Source organism: Drosophila pseudoobscura, chromosome 3 (genome assembly GCF_009870125.1).
Source record: "Drosophila pseudoobscura strain MV-25-SWS-2005 chromosome 3, UCI_Dpse_MV25, whole genome shotgun sequence".
Lineage (NCBI taxonomy): Eukaryota > Metazoa > Arthropoda > Insecta > Diptera > Drosophilidae > Drosophila > Drosophila pseudoobscura.
The window spans coordinates 8,130,538-8,154,739 of NC_046680.1; the positions used below are offsets into that span (position 1 = coordinate 8,130,538).

At 47.5% G+C, this 24,202-nt stretch overlaps 11 protein-coding genes across 18 annotated transcripts; 3 read left to right on the forward strand and 8 right to left on the reverse strand.

Moving 5' to 3' along the window:
• Positions 1-2,646: 2,646 nt before the first annotated feature.
• On the reverse strand, positions 2,647-9,522 carry Dh44-R1 (Diuretic hormone 44 receptor 1). 3 transcript variants are annotated; one of them, XM_015183922.2, is made up of 12 exons: positions 9,036-9,522; positions 5,024-5,370; positions 4,766-4,964; positions 4,583-4,676; positions 4,350-4,524; positions 4,210-4,283; positions 4,028-4,138; positions 3,782-3,970; positions 3,595-3,710; positions 3,454-3,510; positions 3,173-3,374; positions 2,647-3,120 (listed from the first exon to the last, which is right to left on the reverse strand). In XM_015183922.2, exons 2-12 carry the CDS (start codon positions 5,298-5,300, stop codon positions 3,088-3,090), a joined length of 1,527 nt encoding a protein of 508 aa, XP_015039408.1. In that variant the 5' UTR covers positions 5,301-5,370; positions 9,036-9,522; the 3' UTR covers positions 2,647-3,087. The 3 variants fall into 3 exon arrangements, with proteins under 3 accessions (XP_015039408.1, XP_001360532.2, XP_015039409.1); XM_001360495.4 differs by having other exon boundaries at positions 2,647-3,114; positions 8,856-9,522; XM_015183923.2 differs by having other exon boundaries at positions 8,856-9,522.
• A 1,891-nt stretch (positions 9,523-11,413) lies between these two features.
• Obp50e (Odorant-binding protein 50e) lies at positions 11,414-12,325 on the forward strand. The gene is made up of 4 exons (XM_002138302.3): positions 11,414-11,589; positions 11,650-11,769; positions 11,834-11,990; positions 12,049-12,325. Exons 1-4 carry the CDS (start codon positions 11,485-11,487, stop codon positions 12,261-12,263), a joined length of 597 nt encoding a protein of 198 aa, XP_002138338.3. The 5' UTR covers positions 11,414-11,484; the 3' UTR covers positions 12,264-12,325.
• Positions 12,326-12,422: 97 nt separating this feature from the next.
• On the forward strand, positions 12,423-13,061 carry LOC6898272 (uncharacterized). The gene is made up of 3 exons (XM_002138303.3): positions 12,423-12,578; positions 12,631-12,808; positions 12,871-13,061. Exons 1-3 carry the CDS (start codon positions 12,432-12,434, stop codon positions 13,023-13,025), a joined length of 480 nt encoding a protein of 159 aa, XP_002138339.3. The 5' UTR covers positions 12,423-12,431; the 3' UTR covers positions 13,026-13,061.
• Obp50d (Odorant-binding protein 50d) lies at positions 13,050-13,836 on the reverse strand. Its single transcript, XM_001360496.4, has 3 exons — positions 13,655-13,836; positions 13,501-13,596; positions 13,050-13,433 (listed from the first exon to the last, which is right to left on the reverse strand). Exons 1-3 carry the CDS (start codon positions 13,817-13,819, stop codon positions 13,098-13,100), a joined length of 597 nt encoding a protein of 198 aa, XP_001360533.3. The 5' UTR covers positions 13,820-13,836; the 3' UTR covers positions 13,050-13,097.
• Positions 13,712-14,820, reverse strand: Obp50c (Odorant-binding protein 50c). Its single transcript, XM_001360497.4, has 3 exons — positions 14,496-14,820; positions 14,331-14,429; positions 13,712-14,264 (listed from the first exon to the last, which is right to left on the reverse strand). The coding sequence occupies exons 1-3, from the start codon at positions 14,610-14,612 to the stop codon at positions 13,890-13,892; spliced, it is 591 nt and encodes a 196-aa protein (XP_001360534.3). The 5' UTR covers positions 14,613-14,820; the 3' UTR covers positions 13,712-13,889.
• A 101-nt stretch (positions 14,821-14,921) lies between these two features.
• On the reverse strand, positions 14,922-15,820 carry Obp50b (Odorant-binding protein 50b). 2 transcript variants are annotated; one of them, XM_002138304.3, is made up of 2 exons: positions 15,552-15,820; positions 14,922-15,480 (listed from the first exon to the last, which is right to left on the reverse strand). In XM_002138304.3, exons 1-2 carry the CDS (start codon positions 15,744-15,746, stop codon positions 14,938-14,940), a joined length of 738 nt encoding a protein of 245 aa, XP_002138340.2. In that variant the 5' UTR covers positions 15,747-15,820; the 3' UTR covers positions 14,922-14,937. The 2 variants fall into 2 exon arrangements, with proteins under 2 accessions (XP_002138340.2, XP_033233844.1); XM_033377953.1 differs by having other exon boundaries at positions 14,922-15,496; positions 15,552-15,810.
• Positions 15,821-15,919: 99 nt separating this feature from the next.
• On the forward strand, positions 15,920-16,669 carry Obp50a (Odorant-binding protein 50a). Its single transcript, XM_001360498.4, has 3 exons — positions 15,920-16,077; positions 16,136-16,219; positions 16,286-16,669. The coding sequence occupies exons 1-3, from the start codon at positions 15,979-15,981 to the stop codon at positions 16,649-16,651; spliced, it is 549 nt and encodes a 182-aa protein (XP_001360535.4). The 5' UTR covers positions 15,920-15,978; the 3' UTR covers positions 16,652-16,669.
• LOC6898274 (uncharacterized) lies at positions 16,658-17,869 on the reverse strand. Its single transcript, XM_002138305.3, has 4 exons — positions 17,663-17,869; positions 17,488-17,601; positions 17,016-17,431; positions 16,658-16,955 (listed from the first exon to the last, which is right to left on the reverse strand). Exons 1-4 carry the CDS (start codon positions 17,744-17,746, stop codon positions 16,673-16,675), a joined length of 897 nt encoding a protein of 298 aa, XP_002138341.2. The 5' UTR covers positions 17,747-17,869; the 3' UTR covers positions 16,658-16,672.
• A 63-nt stretch (positions 17,870-17,932) lies between these two features.
• LOC26532611 (uncharacterized) lies at positions 17,933-19,054 on the reverse strand. Its single transcript, XM_015183924.2, has 5 exons — positions 18,916-19,054; positions 18,742-18,855; positions 18,369-18,598; positions 18,204-18,314; positions 17,933-18,151 (listed from the first exon to the last, which is right to left on the reverse strand). Exons 1-5 carry the CDS (start codon positions 19,027-19,029, stop codon positions 17,980-17,982), a joined length of 741 nt encoding a protein of 246 aa, XP_015039410.1. The 5' UTR covers positions 19,030-19,054; the 3' UTR covers positions 17,933-17,979.
• On the reverse strand, positions 18,950-20,867 carry LOC6898275 (uncharacterized). 2 transcript variants are annotated; one of them, XM_033377952.1, is made up of 6 exons: positions 20,104-20,867; positions 19,925-20,041; positions 19,625-19,857; positions 19,447-19,557; positions 19,229-19,385; positions 18,950-19,137 (listed from the first exon to the last, which is right to left on the reverse strand). In XM_033377952.1, exons 1-6 carry the CDS (start codon positions 20,236-20,238, stop codon positions 19,063-19,065), a joined length of 828 nt encoding a protein of 275 aa, XP_033233843.1. In that variant the 5' UTR covers positions 20,239-20,867; the 3' UTR covers positions 18,950-19,062. The 2 variants fall into 2 exon arrangements, with proteins under 2 accessions (XP_033233843.1, XP_015039411.2); XM_015183925.2 differs by lacking the exon at positions 18,950-19,137 and having other exon boundaries at positions 19,187-19,385.
• A 123-nt stretch (positions 20,868-20,990) lies between these two features.
• On the reverse strand, positions 20,991-23,486 carry Tfb1 (transcription factor B1). 4 transcript variants are annotated; one of them, XM_015183927.2, is made up of 6 exons: positions 23,386-23,486; positions 22,998-23,221; positions 22,589-22,927; positions 21,551-22,519; positions 21,304-21,479; positions 20,991-21,238 (listed from the first exon to the last, which is right to left on the reverse strand). In XM_015183927.2, exons 2-6 carry the CDS (start codon positions 23,149-23,151, stop codon positions 21,113-21,115), a joined length of 1,764 nt encoding a protein of 587 aa, XP_015039413.1. In that variant the 5' UTR covers positions 23,152-23,221; positions 23,386-23,486; the 3' UTR covers positions 20,991-21,112. The 4 variants fall into 4 exon arrangements, with proteins under 4 accessions (XP_015039413.1, XP_033233842.1, XP_015039414.1 ...); XM_033377951.1 differs by having other exon boundaries at positions 23,427-23,444; XM_015183928.2 differs by having other exon boundaries at positions 23,391-23,424.
• Between the last annotated feature and the right edge of the window lie 716 nt (positions 23,487-24,202).

Below are 24,202 nucleotides of genomic sequence, written 5' to 3' on the forward strand. Positions count from 1 at the left end.
TTGATTGATTTTCTCTAGTAAAAGCAGGAACCTCTCCTATTTGAGAGCCCCAGATATCTCCGTAACTAGGCCACGGAAGAAAGCGAAATACACCACTTCAGACGAATACGTATACGTGATTCTGCAATGGTGGCACCAACAAGAAGAAGGAACAGTTTCAACTGGCAGCCATTGCTTTGCTTGAATTCGATTAACATAGAGAACATTGAAATTGAAATGTACCAGTAGCAGTGCGAGTGCCAGTGCCAGTGCCGGTGCCAGTTTCACAGCCATTGCCAGTGGAACCGCTGCTTTCTCTGACAGCTTTAAGTTCCATTTCCCCCTCAAGAGCATGTCCAAAGTTTCCTTCAACAATTACAGCGTTGTCAGAGCCTGGCACAACAAATATTTAATTAGTCCTCGCCCCCAAAGCAGAGATGAGACTGGGGCTCAGCTAAGCGGATCGGGTGGCAGGGGGCAGGGGGCAGGGGGCAGGGGGCAGCACCCCCAGCACACATCCTGCGGGCAAATTCTGTTTGCCACTTGCAGCCAGTCGAGCGTGAGGCAACACGTCAGATGGAATCCATTCTGTGGCCGAAGATTAAAGCGGAATTCCAGCCGCCAACTAGGCGAAAGCTTTCCCACTATTCATAATATGCGAGAATTTACACATAATTAAAGGAAATTCGGTGAAAGCCGGGGCCATAAATCACAGTCGGGGCTCCAGTGAACTGCAGCCACAAACCCCATAGAGACATACTCGTATCTAGGTGGCATTCATTCACTTATGCATATTCCATGGGTCTCGTCTGACCTTTGGGCTGTTAATTAATCTGCTTCCAGGCGTTAATTAAAGCAGTCAGGAAAAACCTTTGCACAAGACTCCCATACAAAGGCCTAAGAGAGGTTTAATTGAGTTCCGTTTGGGCTGTTGCCAGTTGCTGAAGTTGCCATTTTACATTTTACGCGCACAATTTGGTTAATTAAAATGCTACAATTGGGTTGACATTTTTGTGGCGCCTCGTTTGACGTTTTACCAGCCACTCCTTCACCTTCTCCCTCTGCCTCTTATCTACTTCAGGCAGGTGGCAAGTGTCCTTGTCCTTGTCGCTGTCGCCCTGTCGCCCCGTCGCCTTCGTGGAGTTGAGAGGCACTTCAAGGCGGCAACTGCACACATCGCATATGCTGATGAAAGCGAGAAAAGTGCTCAACAATCAAAGGAATGGAAAGGGTGGCATGGCGACATGGCTGGAGTGAGACCTGCCTGCCATACACTGTTGTGATTATACCACATTAGTGCCTTTGCCGTCTCGTACCACTCTTTGTTCAACTGGGTCTCATTTTTCAGGGAAACACAATTAAGCAAAGTTCCCACTTCCGGTCACATTTCACGTCCAAAAGCCGCACAGAAGAAATGTTTAAGAGTAAGAAAGAAATCCCTGCATATCAAACGAACACGAGAACCCCAACATGCTCCGCATTCTTCGTGCACATTAAGTATTTATTTATATTTTATTTTTATTTCGTTTTTTTCCTCTTTTTCCTTTTGGCATGCAGCACGACAAAGAGGAGCAGTATCCTTATTTGGGGCGGAACGAGTACTCTTATTTGTGTTAGTTTCTCCATTCGCTTTTCATGGTTGGTCCTTCACGCTCTGCAGTTGCCCTTATGGCTTTCGTACCTCGTAGTCCCGTGTAGCCAGGGTGTACTTGTATTGCAACAATAAAAGAATTTTCTACTGCTATCATCTTATTTTCATAGAAATCAGGTAATCTTTCAAAAAGCTTACACTACGTTTTACCTCTTGTCCATAAAGCCATTAAGAGGTATCAAAATGTCGATACAAGAGCAAATGGATGCAAAGAGCAAAGCATTTTCAGCTCATTTTATCATCACTTGCCCGGGGCCCAGCTCATGCAACATTCATAAGCTTTCTGGGAGCTCTTCGGCCCCCACTTCTCCTGCTATTTGACAACGTCCGAGTTATTATATGCAGCAAGATATTTGGCTAAATATTATCGGGGGAATACCTCAGATTGTGCAAAAGTTTCTTGAAGAGAGTTTGACCTTTTTCATAGCGAAGAAATGGGCTACTCGCTCTTCACCGCCCCCACATCCGCCCCAAAGGTTGGGTCTAATTAGCGAACAATTAGCCGAATCCATGGGCAGTTTTCTAATTACGAGCCCCAAATTTATATTAATTATGGATATAATTGGTTCGAATATTTGGCTGCTGGTTGCGTGGGCAGTGATTGGATAAGTGACAGAAAATTGTATATATTTTAAAGAGTAGCTTACTCGAAATTCTGGAGGTTCCGACATCCATCAGAACTCAATTCAGACTCGTTGGTTGCCTGTAAATTTAGTTGTTGAAAAACTTTTCATTCTTGGTTCCGCCAGTTCGTTTGTGCACAGAACTCGGAAACTCTATATAAACTTAAACATTTGTGTGTGTTCCATAAACTTGCTCCACTTCCTTGCCACAACAGATGCTCCAACGCGCAACATGCTAAGTTTTAGCTCATCTTTGAAGCTGGATAAAAAATGGGATGTTACAAATTGTTGAATACATATTGTGTGACAGTAGACACACATCAAACGACTCAAAAACATTCAATAGCTCCGCTCTAATCCCCTTGAAGATATAAAAAGAAATCCATTGTGAAGTACACTCAAGTAAATAGACCATTTATTCAGATGCTGGGGGATGTATCCTCCGTACAGAAAATTGTTCCATCAACAGCTACAGTTTGAATATATTGTACACACAAAATAGTATTGGCTAAACGAGTACTATGTATGTACCTCATGCATTGTTTGTATATGTTCAGGTGTAGGTGTAGGTTTAGGTGTAGGTGGGGGGGTTTGGTTGGTAAGTGGTTCACCTAGACGACATTTAACTTGGTTTTGCTGCTCTGCTGTGGCTTGGGGGCTGTGGCTGTGGCTGGGCCTGGTACCTGGTCTCCTTCCTTCCATCATCGCCATTCACGCTAATATCTAGTACTACCTCATCGCACTCGCAGATCTCCGTTCGGAAATGGAATTCAATGAAAGTTCAGTCTCTTAAGATGCACTTGCCTTGCTAAAATCTTCTCAGGGGAGTAGTCTCTAAACGGAGTTCTCCTCGAGCCCTTGCTGCAACTGGGAAATGATTAGCAATAGAACGGGGAGCACGGTTTGTCCTATTTACTACCTTCATCAGAGGACTAATTGCACGGGGCATAACACTGAGTGTACTGCCTGAGCATGTGGTATTGCCGCCTCCGGTGTGCAGGGCATTGTTGGAGCCCCGGTGCAGGGCGAGGCAGGGGGGATGCTGCCCCACCAGTGTCGTGGTGGTGGCCGAGCTTACACAGGACTCCCGCTTGCCGCGTCCGTAGTAGCTGGTCAGAGGCCTGCAATGGATATCAGATGACACGCAGATTTAATCCCACTCTCCCGCACATCCAATTATCATCTTCCCCGTCCACTTACCGCATGCTCTCAGCCCGCGGCGAGCTTCCGCCCTTGGAGAAACTTTTCGTGGTGTACCTGTCGAGGGGTGCGGAAGAGGAAAGACCAGGGATGAGTGTGGTCAAGCTCCAGCTTTGTTGGACTCTATATCCCTATACCCACCGTCGGTTCTGGCTCTGCTGGATGTCACGCGTGTCCCGCCACGTGGATATGTGGTGTCGCAGGGCATTGCGCACCTCCGAGTTGAGGAAACAGTAGAACAGCGATACGGAGAAGCCCTGCCAGGTGCGAGGCGATGGTTGCACACAATCAGGGAGAGAACGATAGTGGAAAGCAGGAGAGAACCCACCTGTGTACTCAGCAGAACAGCACGTAGAACGGCGAACATGTGACCCATGAGGCCGACCTCCGACGGCCCGGCCAGCACCACCAGGTAGGTGATACCAAAGAGGGGGATGAGCACCAGCAGCGCCTTGGCCGCCTTCCTATACTGGCGCGTCTCCACGGTATTGGCCGAGCGCAGCTTGGTGATGAGCACCTGGAAGATACGATTAGTGCCGGCTGCTCTGCGCTTGCTGCTTTCGGATGCACTCACCCACATGATGCGCAGCAGGAAGGTTAAATTGATGAGCAGCACTGCACAGACGGGTCCCTGGAATATCCAATCCACATTCGTCTCCTCCATCCAGGGGCAATTGATGTCATACTTTCGGGAACACAGGGAGGCAGAAAATATTCAAAGGAGAACGTATGGAACCATCGCCCGGAGAGACTTACCTTCTCGGAGCTGTTGTAGCTGACAGTCAGGCTCTTGGCCACCAGCCAGGTAATGACAAACAGGGCCGGACCACCTGGCCAGCAGCGGAAAATCATCAGAAGTTTAATTGGCTGTTTGCAGGGGGTGTCCGCCTACTTACCCCATCCGATGGAGGCGTAGATGTTGAAGCGTATGTTGTCGCCGGAGAAGGTGTTTACCACCAGCATGTACAGATAGAGGCCCTCCACCAGCATCCAGAAGAAGTTCGTCAGCGTGAAGAAGTGGAAGAGCGTGACCAGGGCAATGCAGCTTGCCTGTCCGCTTCGAATGGAGATCTAACAACGGCCAAGTTATCAAAGGAAGGACACCAGGTAACTCAACTCCTCAACCCACCTGCACGGATAGCAACAGTATCCAGAACAAAGCCGACATGATGTACGTGAAGAACAAATTGGCGTGAATGGTGTTGCGCAGGCAACGCAGCTCCCTGGGGGAGGGGGGTAGGAAGGAAATGTGAGAAGGAGCAGTTGCGGGGAACTCAGAATACAGGAACATTTGCTGGGGCTCTCCACTTACTTGAAGTAGGCAAAGACAATCAGGGCGAGGCTGAGCGAGACCAGGCTGAGGGCGTAACCGATGTAGTAAATGATGGTTGGCAGCTCCACAATGACCTCGAACTCCGTCACCGAGTGGGAGGCTGGTAGATGGGCACAGGCATCGTAGTTGGTGTATTTCTCCCACGTTCCATTCGCATGGCAGAAGCGGGTGGCGTTCTCTGAGGGTTCAAAGGTTAATAGAGGGGCAACCCTTTCCACTCAATCTATAACCACTCACTGCTGCTGTCGTAGTGTATCCCCTGCAGCTCGTCCATGCACTGGAGCACGGCCAGAGTGCCGCGCGCCGTTCGGGGCCAGCACAGGATCGAGTCGAACTGGGTGAGGCAGTGGTCGCTGGCATTGCCGTAGGTCGTTGAATCCATGTGCTCCTGCACCAGGCACTGCAGCTCCACGCTCGCCCCGATTCCGTCCAAATTGGACAGCATTAACAGCGGATCGATTCCGCCGCTACCATTGGCGGCGACTGCCGCCTCCATGTAATTGTGGTCACTCATTGTGTTCCAGGGCTCCAGCACTCACAATCACACTCACTGCACCACCATTCTGTGGCTGCCCTGAAACCACCTGGGGGGCGAGTCGAGATGTGTATCAGAATAACATTGTCCGGGGACAATGTTCCCTGAATCGTTCAGGAAGTTGAATTCTTGCAATTGTTGAGGGACTGCCCGGACCCCTTTTGACCAGAGCTTGCGGCCTTTTGCCACAGTGTACGTTAATTGCATTGATACTGCCACACCCCCACTCTGTGCTGTGGCCCCAGGGCAATTGGTTTCCACTTAAAGGGGCATGAAATCAGTTCGGGAGCGAACTTAAAGGTGTCCGATTCGCCATATTCATGGCGAACAGGAATGGTCAGGCCGAGTGCCATAAAAATTCATTAGTTTCGCCATCAAAAGGCAGACAGAAGCGTCAGCAGATTGAAGGGGGAAAAGAAAAGGCTCTCTGGTGCGTGCTGCCACAGCAGAGCAGACATGTGGCCATAAAAAGACCACCCACAAGTCAAAGGGCTCACCAGTCAGGGCACATGGTTTTACTTAGAAATTAGAAACGCTAACTTCCTGCCAGCGCCTGCCAGCGGGTGTGGCCTGGTTGTGTGGCTTTGGGTGGATCTGGGTGGGCCCGGGCGGTGCCTTCAAGTCAGCATCAGCAAGCGGAAATCTTACATTTTAGCTCTGATAATAAATGGCATAAATGATGCATCGTTACATTAATGTATGGCATAAAACAGGGCGGCAGTAGGAACACACCCAACCCATGAGTGGAAAACCTTCCAAATAATCTGATGCTGTACAGTGAGTGACGAAACAAAGCAGAAGGCCCTACGAAACCAGGCAATTTTAGTCCGAAAAGTTTTCCCACAGCGTTTAACCAAATTCCCCGGAAATGAAAAGTTTTCCGAGTGGCCAACAGGACGTATGGATATTTGAGACACAATTAAATGGGATTCCAGAGAACAACAAATTGTTCTCCGTAAATTTAATTTCTTTTGAAAATCAATACGCAACCAATTTTTTAATTGAAACGACACCGATTCCTGGCCACAGAGCTCCACACAATCCATGAAATATGAAGTCCGCAGGCGAACTCCACACCCCCGTGGGGGCTCTACTTCTGGTTCCCACAGTGGCTGGTGGTCCTTTGCCTTTCTTTTGCCGGTTCATTGCCTAATGTTGTTCCTTTCTTGTTGTTTAGGGGACATGCTCGTAAATTAGAGCAATGCATGCACATAAAACAAAAGAAAAGTTGATTATTACGACCCAGCACTCCGTACGGACCCTGGCACAAAGTCTGCTCCGAAGTTCTCTCGAGCACCACGCATTCATTAGCTTCTCGCTAAATTATAACACATACGCCGCGTTGCCTTTTAAGACACCCTCGCGCCAAGGACCGCCACCGACCAGCAGCAGACATGAGAAATGAGTTAGGGCCACAATACATAAAACACAAAGTAAAACTCAATTTTAAGTTGAAAATTTTGTAAATTCGCTGGAGAGAAGAAAGGGAAGAGAGAAAAGGGAATCGCCCGCCTCTAATTACCTCATAAATAATGCCGCAGCAGAATTGCCAAGTCAGTGGAGGACTAAATTATGGCCAGAACTGCTAATTGCATATTTGATTTCAATTAAATCCGACAAACAGTACAAAAAAACAGCGGCCAAAAGAACACATAAGGCAGAAGGATATTTTTTATTTGCGTTTAAATGCAAATGCATTCTGACAGCACGCATGGAGGCAAATCTCATTTATGGGCAGTCAACTTGATGAATGTCCACCCCATCGGCCAGAAACTGGAAGAGCACATTCAGCAGGGCTCCCCAAAAAAAAGGACATTACCAGAAATAAACACAAGCAAACGAAATGGGACTCGACCGACATATGATGTAGATGAAGATGGACAAATCAAATGCGCAGCCCCAGAGATCACAGGGGAATGGAAGTGCCTCCCACAATCCCTCCTCCTGCTGTTCGTGCTATTATAGAAGATTGTATCTAATCTCGTACGATTGCACACAATGGATTTGCCAAAGGCGACACAAAATGCGAAAAGGAGAAAGGACCGAGATTCCTTGTGGGTTGGTTCTTGGGCCATGTGAGAATTTCTGCAATTTCCGGCTGCTGCTTTAAGGCTTATAAATGTTTGCCGTTGAGGGGGATTTCTTTAGAGAATTGAAAATATAATAGAAATCCGAGTACGGGTGCGAGTGCGTGTGTGGTCCCCATTTAGCATTCCCCGACATTCTCCCACTCGTTACATATACAACATTAAATCGAGTTTGCGGGTTTACGGTCCATTGAAGGATCTTTGGGGCTCGTTTTTGTAATTGGCCAACATGTTTCATTCTCGCCCAGGACAACGCCAGGAAGTGCTACTTTCTGGGCTCATTAATGTAGCTCATTAAATTTTATATGCATAAACAGAATCCAGACAGCAGAAGGCAGAAAACAGCAACAATGAACATATTAAATTCATAAGCTTTGTCGTGCGAGGCAGCACAGAGAAATAACGTATACGCAGCATGGCCAAGAGGAAGAAAGGAAGAACAGACTGCCCCCAACGATATGGGGTATAGAGAAAGTTTTTAATGAAATTGCTCATTTAAGCGAGAAAACATTGTTTCGGATCGGAAAGTTATCGCACACTTTGATGTTGGTAAATTCGGGCTTCCCCATAGAAGGAGAACATTTTTGCATTTCCCACACTTTTATTTAGCCTTCGGGGGCAATCAAATTTGATGGTCGATGGTCCACCACATGCCCCAAAGGTAGTAAGAGACGGTCTAGACAATCGAGTATCATAATTTGCAGGCACGCAAGTCCTTTTCGATTTCCGTTTCCGCTCGGACCTTCATTCTCTGCTTAAGTCAGCACAAGCTCGTATCGCATCTGGAAGGAGCAGCGGAAGGGGCGGCACTCAAACGATTGCCAACAAGTGTGGCAGTTTATTGTCTGGCCTTTAACGGCTTTCCGCTCATTGTGTGGCACGTGCAGGTCGCACTGCAACAGCAACAGTAAGAGCAGTTACGTGAGGGATTTTAGCTTCTCGAGTTAAATCCATAAATATCTGCCACAAAAGGCAAACAAGCCAGAAACAGTGGCAGGAGAACCTGTGGGCCAAATCTGTTATTTATTGGCTCAATAAAAATTCGGTTTAATGCATTACAAGTGTGTCGAAATATGTGAGAGATTTTCACAAGATTTACGGCGGAAGTCCATAAAGCAAAGGGGCAACAAGTCCCGAAGCCCTGCCTGGTTATCAGAGATGGATTGGGGTGTTTCGTGTTCCACCACCTGGAGTGGATTTGCCCAATCGATTCCGCAAACACGCCATCCAATGGCCCTATTGGAATTTGTGGACTTTCCCTTGAAACCGCTGCATTCTGCACATTCTGTAGCCCATTGCATTGTTCCCCATGCGCCTGGGTATGGGTGTGTATCTGTGTGTATGCGTTGGCATTTTAATTAACCGCAAATTGTTTGCCATTCTTTCTGCACACCCATCAGTAGCCAGCCTCCATACACATCCAGGGATACAGAGGGATATCTCTTACATTGTTTGGACCCGAATCCTCCTTCTTCTCCGAACGGGCGTTGGGTTCCCTTGTATCCTTTGGAATTTCCTTTTTCTTATATTTTACACTTGCAGATTGCCGAGTTTAACGGGGATTTTTCCACTGACCACAGAGTGAGAGCGACAGTCCTTTGTCCCTTGGGCCAGGACAGCCACTTACTTGACCCGGCTTAAATGTGTTTAACGCCTTCTGAGCTGCCAAATGATGATGTTTGAGCTGTTTTCGTACGAGTATCTGAGCGAGGGGTACGCGCGGGTGTGTGGGTCTCCGCTTACACCAGTCTGTGCCTGTGTCTGTGTGTTTGTTTGTCTAGTTGCCTTGGTTATGGATGGACAGACACACACAGAGCAGAGAACTTTATGGTTTTGGCATTTACACTCGCATTTTTATCCAGGATTATTTGTTATAGTCACACTCGCACTTGCACAATAACTATAAGCCCTTTATGCGGCCATTGACTTTATGACATTTTTCTTTGGCAAATTCTTTCTCTATAAAGCCTTTAAAGTCTTTAAAAGATTCGTTTTGTCTCGAGTATTTTTCAAACAATATGATTTTGAAAATATTTTTTGCTATCCTTTTTCAACTTTGGAATTTCCCAGAAGAACCGCACTCGCTCACATCCCGTTGATAACTGAAGCCGATGGCCGCAGGAACCATCTTAACAAGCCGCAACATTTTGACGTTCTTACCAAAAGGCGCGAAACGCCTTTGCGACCCACAATGGGGAAAGCTTTCCAAAGCTGCGTTCCACAAGAGCTTTTGACGCCAGGCAACAGGTGGGACCCATTTGTTTTTTTGAAGGGATATGATAGGGGATGCCCCGTGTTCTCTGGTAAATGCAGTTCTACAATAATGCCTGAAAATCTGGATATTTGATTTACGCAAATATTTGCTGGGCCCGATATTTGCTGAGCATTTCGCTGGCTGGGGCTTAAGTCTGTTTACTTAGGTCCCGTGGACCGAGTAGAAGGGATGTGGGTATTGGAATTGGTTTCAGGGATCCATCCCTTTGAAGTCCCACGTTGATTTAATTGCCACAGCTTCGATGGCACCCCAGGTGTGGAGGAGGATGTGGATGTGGGCTAGGCTAATCAAATTAAACTCGAGTGGAGTGGAGCTCTGGCCTGACAGTTATTGAAATATCAATATGGGGACGCGTGGGGATGCTTCAGGCAAATGGTTCCGAGAAATTTGCTGAAATTAAATTGTAGGGAAAACAACAGACAGAATTTTTTTTGTTATATTTACGGAAGCTTTTTCCTCCACTCTTAAGTTTGATATTACAATGATAAACATTTAGACGGCGGCTGCGGGCTCTGGTATGTGTATGACACGCAGGGCACACACACTCGTAGCATGGGGATGGGGGGCGGTGGAGAGTAGGGAGTCGCATGTGGGTGTGGTATGCGCGATGGCAACATCCTTATCCCAACTGTTTGATTTTCAAACAAATGCTAATGTCAACTGCCACTCAAAGGCATTTCAATTCCAATTTAAAAATGCTTTCTCTGTCTCTGTGGGTCTTTCCCATTTTGTGTGTGCCTGTGTCTCTGTATCCCTGTTCGCATTAAAGCGTTTATTCTGTCGCATGCAAATTTAATGTCACACGCGCTTGGAGTGGTTTTTTATTCCATTTAAATGTTCGGCAAACCTTTTTTTCATCGATGAGTGCCAGTTTTCCTCGATTTCCGTTCCCCTTGATTTTACCGAGAACGTTTTCCACTCAATGATTATTCCCAGAAGAGAAAAAGCGTCAAAGTTTTTCCATTTACTACACCAAGAAACTTCCACACAGAGTAGAACGCGCTTTTGCTGCAGCTAATACCGAGATCTTTCAATTAAAGCCAGTTGGGAAATGGAAAAACTAGTATGAATCAAAGTGCTCCTCTGCGATAAGTCAGTCTTAAGAACTTGAGAAGTGTCTTACTTCCAATCGAAGAAGCGTGCAAGGAAACATTGAGGCAATCGCTTCGTGCCTCCCAAAGCCATCAGCTTAGTGGTTAAGAGCATACGGAGGAAATCAGTGAGCAGAAGACACAATAAGCAGGCGACAGACGAAAAATGGAAAAGCTCCTTCCACACGAGGGTGGGCTTGAGCTTGAGCACTCAACAATTACTTAGCAGCCATTCACCACCTCCGTTTCACGAGGGTCTCGTCTTTCAACAAGCTCATTAATTGCACGCCGCACTAATGAGAACAGCTAAAGGATTTATTCTCTCTCACCGGGATACCTGTTTGACGTCTTCTGACTGGCTGACTCATCCCCTTCCTATACTCTATTCGAGATTGTTCTTCTGGTATTTCCCCAATTGTAGTCACGCACGAGCTGATGCACTCGCAATCAACCGGAATCGGGGTTCCGTTCATCAGTCAGTCAACCTCTTTTTTTGTTCCGGTGCCGATGCCGGGGGCTGATGTTTGTTTACAGCCTTCAACAGACGCATTGAACCAACAAACAAAAAACAAATCCCAAACGACCCGATTTCATTACGGACTCATTAACAATCGGACAGACTATTTGCCTATATAAGCGGACGTCGGAGGGTAACCGAATTTCATACATTTTCTGCCGCCCAAGTGGAGTTTAATCGTTAATCTGTAAATATGCCCGAGTTGGTGATTTATTTCTGGACTTTGATCTTTGTGCTGTGCCAAGCCCACGCACAGACCGCCTTCAATTGCACAGCACCGCCGAATTTCCAGAATTTTGTAAGTAGAATACACTTCACAAGAAGTCACGAGGTAACTTATTGGGACGAACCTTTGCAGGACATCAATACTTGCTGTCGCACTCCGGAACTGGACATGGGAGATGTGCCTCAAAAGTGTCACAAGTACGTTAATCAACTGAAGTCCGCCAACTCGAAATATCCCAGCTATACCCATTTGGTAAGTCTGCATCTAAGAGAATATATGTATATGAACGTCTGCTCATCTTTGCTCCTTTTCGAAGTGCTATCCCGATTGCATTTACCGCGAGACGGGAGCCCTTGTCAATGGTAAACTCAGAGTGGACAGAGTGAAGCAGTACCTGGAGCAGCATGTCCATCAACGAGATCAGGATATGGTGGCCTACATCATGCGCTCCTTTGACTCTTGCCTGGTCAACAGTGCGTATGAGTATTGTCCTCTTTATAGAAACGCTCCATCCCATACTCTTTCTCTTAGTTAAAAGCCACATGAAGGCAGCCAACATAGAGGCTTACAAGGTGCTGCCGCACGGCTGCTCGCCCTTTGCCGGAATGGTCTACAGCTGCGTCAATGCCGAGACCTTCCTCAACTGCCCCCCCAGAATGTGGAAGAACGAGCGACCGTGCAACCAGGCCAAAGAGTTTGCAACACAGTGCAATCCACTGCCGCATGTTCCGCTGCCCAGCAGCTAGAATACTTCGCATTCAACAACTGTCCACAAATATTTATAGTAAAAGATTCCATTTAGATTTAATCTTTGATCTTTTTCGGGGGTCGAATAAATGTACGTTTCATAATTATCCATTGATCATTGCCCAGCAAATTGACCATGCAAAATGGGCTTTTGTGCTGCTCCCATTATGACTCGCGATCAGTCAAAGTTCGACGTGCTGCAGAGCAACACCCATCACTTGATTGTAGCCATGAATCAGCTAACACTCGTGTTTTGCCTGCTGCTTTGGTCTGAAGTAGATGGAGCCTTCAGGGACTTTGTGGTGGAACCAGAGGTGACTAACCCCAAGCTTACTCTAGCCAGTCATCCAGTAATTCTTCCCTTAGATCGATTCAGAAGATAGCGAACTGGAAAATAATTTCCAGGACCGAGAGGGCGCTCTTGATGAGAATCTGCTCGTCTCGTTTCAGAGCGTAGAGCGTGATGGCATTGTCGATACTCAACTGCTGTTGAAGGCTCTCATGCAGCACGCCCAACGCCTGGGCCTGAGCTTGGATGAATTGGGTGAGAGCATTAACCAAGATCAAAGATCATTCCTGAACTCAAACGAACCTCAATTTTAGCAGCAAGCATGAGTTATGGGGAGGCGGAAGACGAGGAAGCTGCCAACCAGCTGGAGTCTATGTCCAGAAATCAGGATATGATGGGTTGTAATTCCAGGGATCAGGAAATGTTTGAATATGCCGATCGGCCCACATGGCGAGATGTGATCTTCAACTGATCCAAGAATAAATCATAGTGAATCATGATAAAAGCAGCTGGAAATGTTTATTTATTCGAGGATGTAGCGCACCTATTCACAGTGAATGCTGTATTCCCTAGCCTCGATGCACATGGTGCTCTTTCTGGACGCACTCTCCGGACAGTTCCTGTACACATACCGATGGGCGCAGAGGCCGTACATGACCGACATGGAGGAGCACTTACCGGTGACGGGCATGCGGCGACGCTTCAGGCTCTTGATCATGGCCTGCTCCTCTCCGGAACAGTGGTGAAAGCCCTCCGTATAGATATCCACAAACTCCTGATGGCTCTCCAACAGAGTTTCCATCATTTTACGGATATTTTCCATAACCAGACTGGTTCCGTTCAGGGCTTTCGCCGCTTCAAAAAGGCATTCAAAGCTGCACTGTAAGTGCAGAGGGAATCATTAGGATCATTAGGGGATCCCCAAGCTCCATAAAAATCGTACTTACCGGTGTAATGTGCGCCCCATTGACCAGGTACTGGCCGCATTGCGAGGTGTATTTGGAAAGCTCCAGCAATGGCATTTTGCAACAGTTTTTCAATGCCTATTTCGAGGTAATATTGAATCTCCAGGATAATCTGTTGGCGGCTGACAATACTCACATTCAAGTCGGGACGTTGAGAGCAATCCGGCTCGCCGGCTCCTGGACTGACCAGGAACGAGATCAGTATCAAAGCAAGCTGGTGTGGCATTTCAGGCACCTTCTGGTAACCGGACAGCACCAGATATCCCATATATACAATCCCAACCGGATGCCCGAATGGCATTCGACTTGGTCCATTTACTGTTCATCCATCAAGAGAATGGGGTGCTCATTTACGATTATTATTCTTTTATTCAAATGGGTCTGGGACCACCACCACGTGATGCACGCATGGTTGGGCAGTGGAGGTTCTGGAGACGAGCCGTCTCGCACAGCTCCGTGTCGGACCAGCTGGACGAGGGACAATAGTTGAACATGTGTTTCGTAGTACAGATCCCATAGTAGAGGGGCACTGGGGAGCACTGCTCCACACCGGGCATCGGACGGGGTCTTTTGGACCTCAGCATTGCATCCACAGCCCCGGGACACTGCAACATTCCGTCCAAGTAGACGTCCACGAAGTCCTGATTGTTGCCCAGCAATCGCTTCAGCATACTGCGGGCATTTTCCGCATCCACCTCCGATCCAGTTAGGACTCCAGTCGCATTGAAGATGCAGTCGTAGAGGCACTGGCGCGAGATCAGAGAAGATTAGCGAAGGGACTTGGCTTTGGGGAACCTTCAACTTCAACTTACGGGTGACACTCGGGGTCCACTCTCGGGCATGTACCTGCCGCACTGCTTCTGAAAGGCCTTAAAGTGGAAGGTGGGAATGGTGCAGCAGCCCCTGACGGCCTGCGGATTAAGAAATCCAACATATCACAGCTTTTCCCCATCGTATCCTAAATTGGAAACACTCACATTGAAATCCTGCCGCCTACTGCAGTCTACATCCGCTGGGGCAGGTGCGGACCCCACAATTGTGGAGTACAGTATAGCGCTCAGCGAGCAGATGATCAGAGCTCTGTCCTTATCCATTATTTCTGTCAGTCTGAGCTGCGCGTAAACATAACCGCTTAATTTATAACCCCACTACCGCAACTTCTCTGTCGTCTAATTAATGGAGCAAATCGCGTCATTTATGGCTTGTGAAAGCCGTTTAATTGAAGGTCTCGTGCCCCCAACGGACACAGCACGTGCCCCACCTCTAAATTGGCTTCTATCATCAGGCATCATGATGAGCATTCGGTTCAAAGTACTGCTGGGCAAAGTCTACCGGCCTGAGCAGAGCCAGACACAGGCAATTACAGTGTCTGACCCAAACCGATTCCCTTTAAAGACATTTGATTTTCATGGATCGCAATCACACAAACGATTCGGAACATATATGTAGCTGGAAATATGTACAGGTGACACTAGCTAGAAAAGCAAGCAGGCCAACCGTGTATAGCCGACTGCCCGAACTCTTCGGCTCCGGGTCGCTCTTCGGTAGAGTACCCTCTTCGAAAAGGCGGACGCAGGATCGGACTGTCTCCTTTAGGATATTGCACTCCGGGGCATCCGGCTGCCAGTATCTGCGAGGACATTCGAGCATCAGATATATCGCCGCGCACTGAGCGTGGTACATGGAAAATGGCGAGCAGTCTTTGAAGGGGGCGTTGGATGTAAAGTTGTCCTGACCCAATGTATCCTGGATATGAGCGGAATAGAGCATAATGAAGTCTGCGTACTTGGTGCCCAGTCGGTCACAGGTTTCGTAGGCCATCTTCAGGGCCACGCCATAGCTGTGGTATCCGTTGAGGGGACTGTACAGTTTGGTAATCATCATGAACAGCTCTGGCATTTTGAGTTTGAACTTCGTCTCATCGCGTATCCCCCAGTGATTGAAGATGCAATCATAGCGGCACTGAAAAGGCATCATCCTTTATTATTATTAGCCTAAATGCTTCGGTTATGGCATAACAAAATACTACTTACTGGTCCATAGTCGTTCAAGTAGGTAGTGCAGTTGGTGCCCACAAAGGCGAACATGCTCAAAATGTTCTTACCGCAGCACCAGTCCAGAGTCTTCGTGTTAAACAGCCTCGAGCAGTTTCCCATATCCAAGATCTCACCGCGTGCCACAGAAACCAACAGCATTCCCATGCAGCACAAGAGCCACAGAACAGGCATTTTTTTAATTGCGGATCCTATAATGAATTTTGAAAGAGTCGAAAATATTTTCTATTACTTCGAAATGAAACTATAATCCCAGATATCTGGTTCCGGGGTTTCATTGGGTTAAAGTCTGCCGCAAAGCTAGTACCATCGCCATCTCCATGTAATCTCTCTGCCTGCCACACGCAACCTTATATTGACTGATCATCCCGTGGAATTAGAACATTCGGTAATCGAAGCTGTAGCCATGTGGAGTGTTTGGGTTACCATATTACTAACAATGCTCTCCTGGACAATTCCTCCCCTCAAGGCAGCCAAGTGCAAGGCAGCGCCCAAGTCTGTTCAGGTAAGTATTTGGGGGAAACCCCCAGAAGCCAATAACTACATGAGTGCAAACCCCACAGAACGTACAGATCTGTTGTCCCGCTCCCATGCCCAACTGGGGCGTCTACAACAGTGAGTGCCGCGACTCCGGACAGCAGCCAAGCGTGAGTACCCGATAGACATCGCATCGCACTAGACTCATGCTCACCCGCTCTTCTGCCATCCCCCAGTGCCGCCTGGCCTGCATATTCAATGCTAGCGCGGCCTTGCAAGGCTTCCGACTGAGGCTCCCCCGTGTGCGACCCATGCTGGAGCGAGCCTTCAGCCACCACCCCACCATCGATGCCTACGCCGCGAACTTTGGCAACTGCTCCTCGTTGGTGTACAGCAAGTACCAGGAGCTGACCGGAGTGAGTCGCCAGAGCGATGCCTGCGACAGACACGCCCTCTTCTACAGTCTGTGCGCCTACTTCCGGCTGATGCAACACTGTCCCCCAGGGCTGTGGCAGCGCAACAATAAGATGTGCCAGGAGGCACGCTCTTACACGAGGAACTGCTTCTGGCCGGCATTCAAAAGATTCATGAACAACACCTGAATAAAGTCGCGGACAGTGAACTTAGTGGATAGTGCTTTTATTTCCCATCGAGCGGAGTATGGGTTGCGTGATCAGGTCGAGAATACTCTGCTTGCACTCCCTCCTGTAGCCCTCGCAGCTGCCCCTCTGTCCACCCAGCTCGGCGATATAGTAGCGGTTCGGCAGCGACTCGTAGCGAGAGCTGGTGGGACTGAACATGACGTGGACCAAGCTGCCCAGCACTCCGTTATGGTTTCCCAGTTGGTAGCTGTTCGCCTCGCAGATCAGCCGCAGAAGGCACTGATCGCCGGAACCGAATCCGTGCCTGGAATCACTTTGAATCAGTCTCGGATCTCGTTTGGAGTTTCTCTGGCAGATTACTTACTGTTCGAAGCGGTGGCTGAGTATCTCGTAGAACTTTGAGCGCGAGAGGAGAGATCTTTCGTGGCGATGTCTGGGCACTGGATCGCCATCACCGTCCAGCGGAAATCCCTCAAAGAAGTCCTTGTAGTCGCCATCACCTTCGTCCTTTGGTGGCGGGGGTTTCGGCTTGTGTTTGTGCTTACGCTTGTGCTTATGCTTTGGTGGCTTCAGGACAGCTCCTCCTCCGCCACTAGCAGGCTGGTGTAGAGGCTTCTTCTTCTTTTTCTTGTGATGCGAAGGCTTGTGCATGTGTCCGGAATGAGAGTTATCGTGGTAGTCCTCATAGTAATCACCAAAGTCACCTCCGGGCCCGTGGTGTCCATAGAGTCCATCGTAGTCACTCAAAGAATAATTACCATTTGTCCCATTGCCATGTCTCTAAGGGGGAAACAAAATTGGAATGAAACCGCCATGTGAATCTTATGTAATCTTACCAGAAAGGGCGGCTTGTCTGTCCAAGTTTTTGGCAGGTGATAGCTAACCTCAAAGTTGTACGACAGAAAGACCTTGTTGTGCAACTCCAGGGGAATAGCAATGGCCACAAAGAGCTGCCAAATCGGATAATGAGAAACGGGGAAGCTTCGAACCGGATTTACAGGCATAACTCACCGAAGACCCACCCCCAGTATTCCAAACGAAATGAGACTGAATCTCATGGAGTGAGCACAAAATCAAAAGGACTGCCCAGTCCATCGTTACCTCTACGACGCTCTGGACAGCAACAGGTGTCTCATCGAACTGAGCCGCAATACCACAACGACTGAGGAATAAACCTTTCTTCTTTCTTCACTTTAAAAGTGATAATCCAATTATGAGCTGGTAAAGAACCTTTGGCTTTTTGTTTCTGGCAGCGAAAGTTGCTAATTGAAAAGCGAGAAATACGAATCAGGTCAAACGGTTTGGATCTGCTTGTATATTTTTTTGTTCTACATGTGATGGCCATCAATGCGTTTCAGAATCTCTTCAAAGGGCTCCGATATCAGTTCCAGAACACTCTCCCCGCAGTCCAGATGGTAGTAGTGGCAGTTCTCATGCCATCCATCGTGCTCCGCCTGGTAGTAGCGCAGGGGCAGCTGCTCTGACTCTGAAGTGCTGGGACTGCAATGTTACAGATTCAACTAGATATCTTCACAAGTGACCTTCATCTTACCTAAATAGAACATGTAGTAGGCTGCCCAAAACGCCATTCAGTTCGTTCAGCTCCGCAGCACTCGTCTCACAGATCAAGCGTAGCAGACAGGCCTCGCCTTGAAAGCCGCTTCTAAAAGTGGATCTTGGCTCAAGCTGAAATAAATCTTCTGAAAGCTTAGCTTACCTCTGGAGTTTATCTATAAATATGCGATAGATGTTGGAACGTGTAATCAGAGCGCGACTTTTACGTTGATGGATGGGAGCCTCAGTGGGATCGTCCTCCACTTCCTCCTGATCCTCCTCATTGGTGCAGTTCTGGCAGTCACTTTTTATTTTACGAGAAGACTCCACCTCCACCTCTGCCTCTCCTTCCACCTGTGGCTCCAGCTCTTCTGACTCAATGGGACCGTTTTGCTACAATAGAAGCAAGTTCCATTATCATTCTGTTTGTCTGTTTGCCCTAAAGCCAAGAGCTGTTAATTGGGGCACAAAAAGTGTGCTAATGTGTCAGCAAATGCGGCATTTTATAGTCTCAAACAAACGCATAATGCACTCACAAATATCGTAAATTTCCCCCAGTTAGCGGGTAAATTGTAGTTGGCCTCAAAGTTGTAGGACACAAAAACGTTGCGATGCGGCAGCTCCAGGGGTACAGCCAGCGCCGCAAAGATCTAAGGGTGAAGAACATCCATTTGAGACCATTAATACCACCTATTCATGGATGTACTCACTCCATGGGTACTGGCCGTTGTGAAGGCCACATGCGTGTCGGCTAAATCCAAGACAGTCACAAGCAGGGAAACCATCCCCAGAAGAGCCCGGGCTCGCATTGAAAGCATTTTCATTTACGGGAAACGCACGATAGACCTCCACGGTGTTCAGTCAGCAACTGAACCGACAATTGGCGCTGGGTACTGCACAGCAATTGCTTTGCACCGCGGAGAGAGTGTCCGCTAATTGGATAAGTAAGCCCCCCACCCAGACAGAGAGAGAGAGAGACTATTCAGATGGAAGTCAAGTTTATTTTCTTCTACGCCCACTTACAATATCGCTCAGCGTCTGCTCCACGGGCACGGAGATCAGGTCCAAGATGTTCGCCTCACAAATGGAGGTGTAGCTGGAGCATTCCTGATGATGTCGACCATCCCACTCGGCCTGGTAAAACTCATCGGGAAGATGTTCATCCTTAGAACTGCTTGGACTGCAACAAGACAAGGGATAATTGAGTATGGTTTTAAGATTCATTGGGCTTTCAGCCTTACGTGAATATGATGTGGATTAGGCTGCCCAAGAAGCCGTTGACTTCGCCCAACTGCGAGGCATTCGTCTCGCATATCATACGCAGCAGACAGGCCTGGGCAGGGTAACCCGACCTGGGGAGGGATAGCGATAGCGATCACGATTAGCATTAGAAATATCACAAGATGCTACTGTTCGCACCTTTTCAGCTTGTCCCTTATCATTGAGTAGAATATGGAGCGACTCATCAACGACAAGGAACGTTTTTCACGTGACGTTGATGTTGATTCCGATTCCGTTGTTGAGTTGCTGCTGGTGTTGCTTTTGGTTTCCCCATCCTGATCCCTCCGCTCAGTGCAGTTTTGGCAATGCCTGCCGTTGTCCCCACGCCCCGAGGTGGGATATGTCAGATAGGAGTCCTGATAGTCGCCCATCTAGTAATAGAGTTGGTACATTTTAAACAAAAGACTCACGACACGAACCAGCACTGCCAATACTCACCAGAATAGGCGGATACTTGTAGACATGCTCTGGCTGGTAGTAATTGAACTCGTAATTGTACGACAAGAACACATTCCGATGCGGCAAGCCTATGGGCAGCGATATAGCCATAAATATCTGCGAAACGGTAACCGATTTATTAACACAAAAAAAAAACACATGAATTGAGGCTAGATTACCCCATACTCAGAGTTTGTGGTGAATAATAGAGCAGAGCTCACTAATTTCCAGTGCATTATGGACCACACCAGACACTGCCATTGTGGAAAGTTCAAAGATCTTTTCATAGCATCCGACATCCAATGGCATCTCATGTTCGATGCTCGACTCTTCAACTTCTAAATTCGACTGGCAGGCCGCGGTGGCCAGAAGCAGCCAAGAAAGGTGCGTGGCCAAGAAGCTGTTAATTAAAATCCAGATAGGGAATTTGGGTCACCCCGAATTGGTTTAATTCAGTTCAAACTGTAACCGAACAATCGGACATCCAGTTTACAATCTTTAATTTCTTATGATTACAATATTCAATTAGTATATCCCAACTCCCTTCGGATTATGTCTAAGTCAGGATCATCCGACGTAGGCGAGCACATACTTTTGGGTCTGCCAACGGGAAACCCTCTCGGAGCGTGATTCTAAAAATATCTTTCGCTTTAATTGGTTAGCATTCAGATGTTTTATCTGCTAATAACTACTGTCTTGCTCACGTGTATACGATATACACTCCGCTGCCCAAAATTCCATTGAATCGGCGAAGCAGTTGGGCATTTATCTGGCACATGTTTGGGGAAACCTGCCAGAAATTAAAGCTATACCAGATTACTCTTTATAAAACGCAGAATTATTTCAATTTTCGACCAAAATAAAGAAAAGTGCCAATGAATTTGATTTTACATATTTGAATTCGTGCATTAAAACTTATAGCTCAATGTCCCTGAGGGATAGAAATCGAACAAAATACAAATTTGTATGGGGTGATAGCGTTCCCAATTGAGCAGAGCCAGCAACCAAGCTAAATTCTCCAAAATATGGTGGAGAAACGGGGAGCAGACACAACACATCACTCCTATATAGTTGCAAATAATTATTTATTCCAATGCGTTCCGCTCACATATGACTATACTCCTATTCTATAATAATTGTTTGTGAGGTGAGTGGCAGAATCTCGAGTTCACCCACGGCGGGTTCCTGCTATCTGTTGTTTCGGAGCTTGCGCTCCTTCCACGTGACGAACTTGGAGTTGGCAGTGCGCAACAGCTGGTTCATGTGCTGAGTGAGTGAGGAACGCAGCGGCGAGAGCTCATGCATAGCACGATTCTGTGGAAAAGGCAAGGGAGCACGTCACAGATGGTTCGATTGACCCTGAGCAATGAAAAGCCTACCTCAAATGGAACCAGTTTGGCCATTTTGAAACGTTGTAAGGTGTCATGCATGCGCTGGAGCTTCGCCTCCAGCTCTTCGGTGGTGGGTGGAAAACAGTTCCAGAAATGTTTCAACAGCTCCGACAGTGAAAGATACAAGTGGCGCAATTCGCGCTGAAAGTCACTAGGAACCAGCTCTGTGCAAAAGATACAATCAATAATTACATGAACCCAAAATCATATCAATCGAAAATTCACTGGAACTTACGTCCTGCCGACTGCTCTTGAAAGCCGCGCATTAAGGTACCGCCTGGACTTAGCTCTCCGAGAGCATTTACGGCGGCCTTGGGGCAGATGACACCGCGCTGCACACTGCGATTCAGCCAGGACTCCGAATTGCGCACTAGTTTGTACTGCACATCCTCCAGGCTAAACTTTTCGCTATGGTTTTCATACATGCCATGCTGAACGGGTCCGTTGAGGTAGCGCTCCACCTTGGAGAGCTCAAACTGCTTAGGCTGGCCCCCGTCTCCATTGGATGAATCCTCGTTGACTTCCGTTAGAGGATCGCCCAGGTCTTCGTAGTGAATCTTTTCAATCAATCGCTGTTTCTTCGTATTTGGCTCATCGGGTTCCACTGTATCGGTGGGTTGTGACTTTGTGGCTGTGGCTGTCGCTGTGGCCTTTCCATTGAGGCCGTTCGTGTATGCAGATTGTGATACTGGTCCGGTGGCATTGTTGGTGCCGTTGGTCATGGAAGAGGGTCCTGAATTTACATTGGCACAAGTCTTGAGTACCATGATGGAATGCTGGTTGAACCTTTTGATCATGTTCTGGTGAACAATGTTGCCGCTATTGACGACATTGCGATCGCCGGGCACGCTGCCAAAGCCCTCCTCCAGGGGAACATCTTCAAATTTCTTCAGATCCAGAAAGGGATCCCCAGCTCCCTTCTGCACCGCCGCCTTGAGAGCCTGATCATCGATCTTGCCGCATTCGGTGAATATGTCTTTTGTGCCAGCTGTAAGGCGATCGCGATGAAAGTAATGAGATTGGAAGAACTTAGTCCAGAACTCCGACTCGGGCAGCTTGTTGGGCACGTTCTCCGTGTGCTTGCGCTTGACGGCGGGATATGTCTTAAAAATGCAGTGTATAACATCGGCAGTAAGGTTGTACTTCAGGCCGTTGCATCCATCCGTTTGTGGCTTGATGTCAGCCAGAAAAGCGCCAGAAACACCTACAGGAGGAACCCAACAATCGTGAGGAATGACGATATTTAAGAATAAGGGCGTGCCTGGTCACTCACCGATTTCCTGAGATTTGCCCATCTTTTTGAGTGCATGGTCTTTGGCATGCGTGGACCAAAACTCATCGCTGGTAAGGACTTTTGTAATGACCAAATCTTTGTATAGCTGAAGCAAGTTGGGATTCTCCATGAGGACGCGGTTCTTGTCCTCTAGATCTTTGTCTACCTTGCGCTTGAAGTTGGGCAACAGTTGCTGGAGCAGCTCCTTGACCTTATCGCGATCGGCCAACATTGCCGGCATGCCCTGGCGATTGACAAAATGAAAAGTCGATGTGTTGCCATCGTGGAGCACCACCTGTAGCTGCACCTTGGGCTTGCCTTCGGGCGAAATTTTCTGTGCTGCACGGGTGAGAGGGAGAACGGCAGAGTTTAGTTTCTCTGCCATCAAACGCGATCTGGTCGAGCATACTTTTAATGTCAGCATAGCGGTGGGACACGGTCACCGTGTCTCGGTGCTCGGCCATCCACGCCAGACGTTCGTTCATCACGTACAGGGTCCCATCACCCTTCTTATACCGCACCTCGCCCATCTGCAGCAACACATCCTCGCTGCTCGTTGTCATTATGTCTGCTCAGTGCGCAGCGATTTCACATAAGAAAACACTTAAGCCGACGACAAGACAAGACCGCAACCTGAAATTGCAGGAACGCGTATTTTATCATCACTGAATGTGTTAAAAAGCATTTTCACAGGTGCCTCAGCCTGTGAACTGCTCCCAGCGGCAATTTCGCCGTCTAAGCAGCCGCAAAAACAAAAATAATTGCAAAGTTCCAATGGAAAATTGCGTTTTAAATACTTGACTTTTCCTGCTACGGCGATTTCTTTGATTGTTTTTGCCTCAACTTTGGTTATGATGAAAAAACGGATTTAGCCCACTTAAGCCCCCCACATTTAAACAGCTCAGAGACTTGAGGTAAATGGCGGAAAATATTAACGATTGTAATATCTTCTTGTAGATTCATGCCATCTTTCCTCTGAACTTAAAAATTATTCAACCTTAATTTTTTTCGATGAAAAATTAAAAAACCCCTTGGCTCACAATGGGTTAATCGTTCATGATTATAAAATAAAGTTCAAACAAGAAATGTAAAAGCAAAAAACGTAATTTATGTCAAATGAAACGTAAGTGTGTTTTTACAACGTTACGTCATTATTGCTGGCCAAACGGTATCTCCTGTATGGGCATTGGTATACCCTATTATTATACCCGATACTCAAAATGTGTGTAACGTCCAGAAGGAAGCGTTTCCGACCACATAAAGTATATATATTCTTGATCAGCATCGATAGCCGAGTCGATTGAGCCATGTCTGTATGTCCGTCCGTCCGTCTGTCCGTCGGTCTGTCCCTATCAGAGCTAGAGCACCGACATTTTATAAACGGACTTCTGTGATATGTCACTGTTACAAGTGTATTTCAAAACTTCGCCCCGCTCACTTCCGCCCCCACAAAGGACGAAAATCTGTGGCACACACAATTTTAAAGATACGACAAAGATACGCAGAATCGTATAATATGACCATATCATTTCTAACTCTCTAACACACGTATCATAACCGGCTTTGCTTAGCGCAAAACATTAGCGCCTTGATTTTCAAACCTATAAGAGCTAG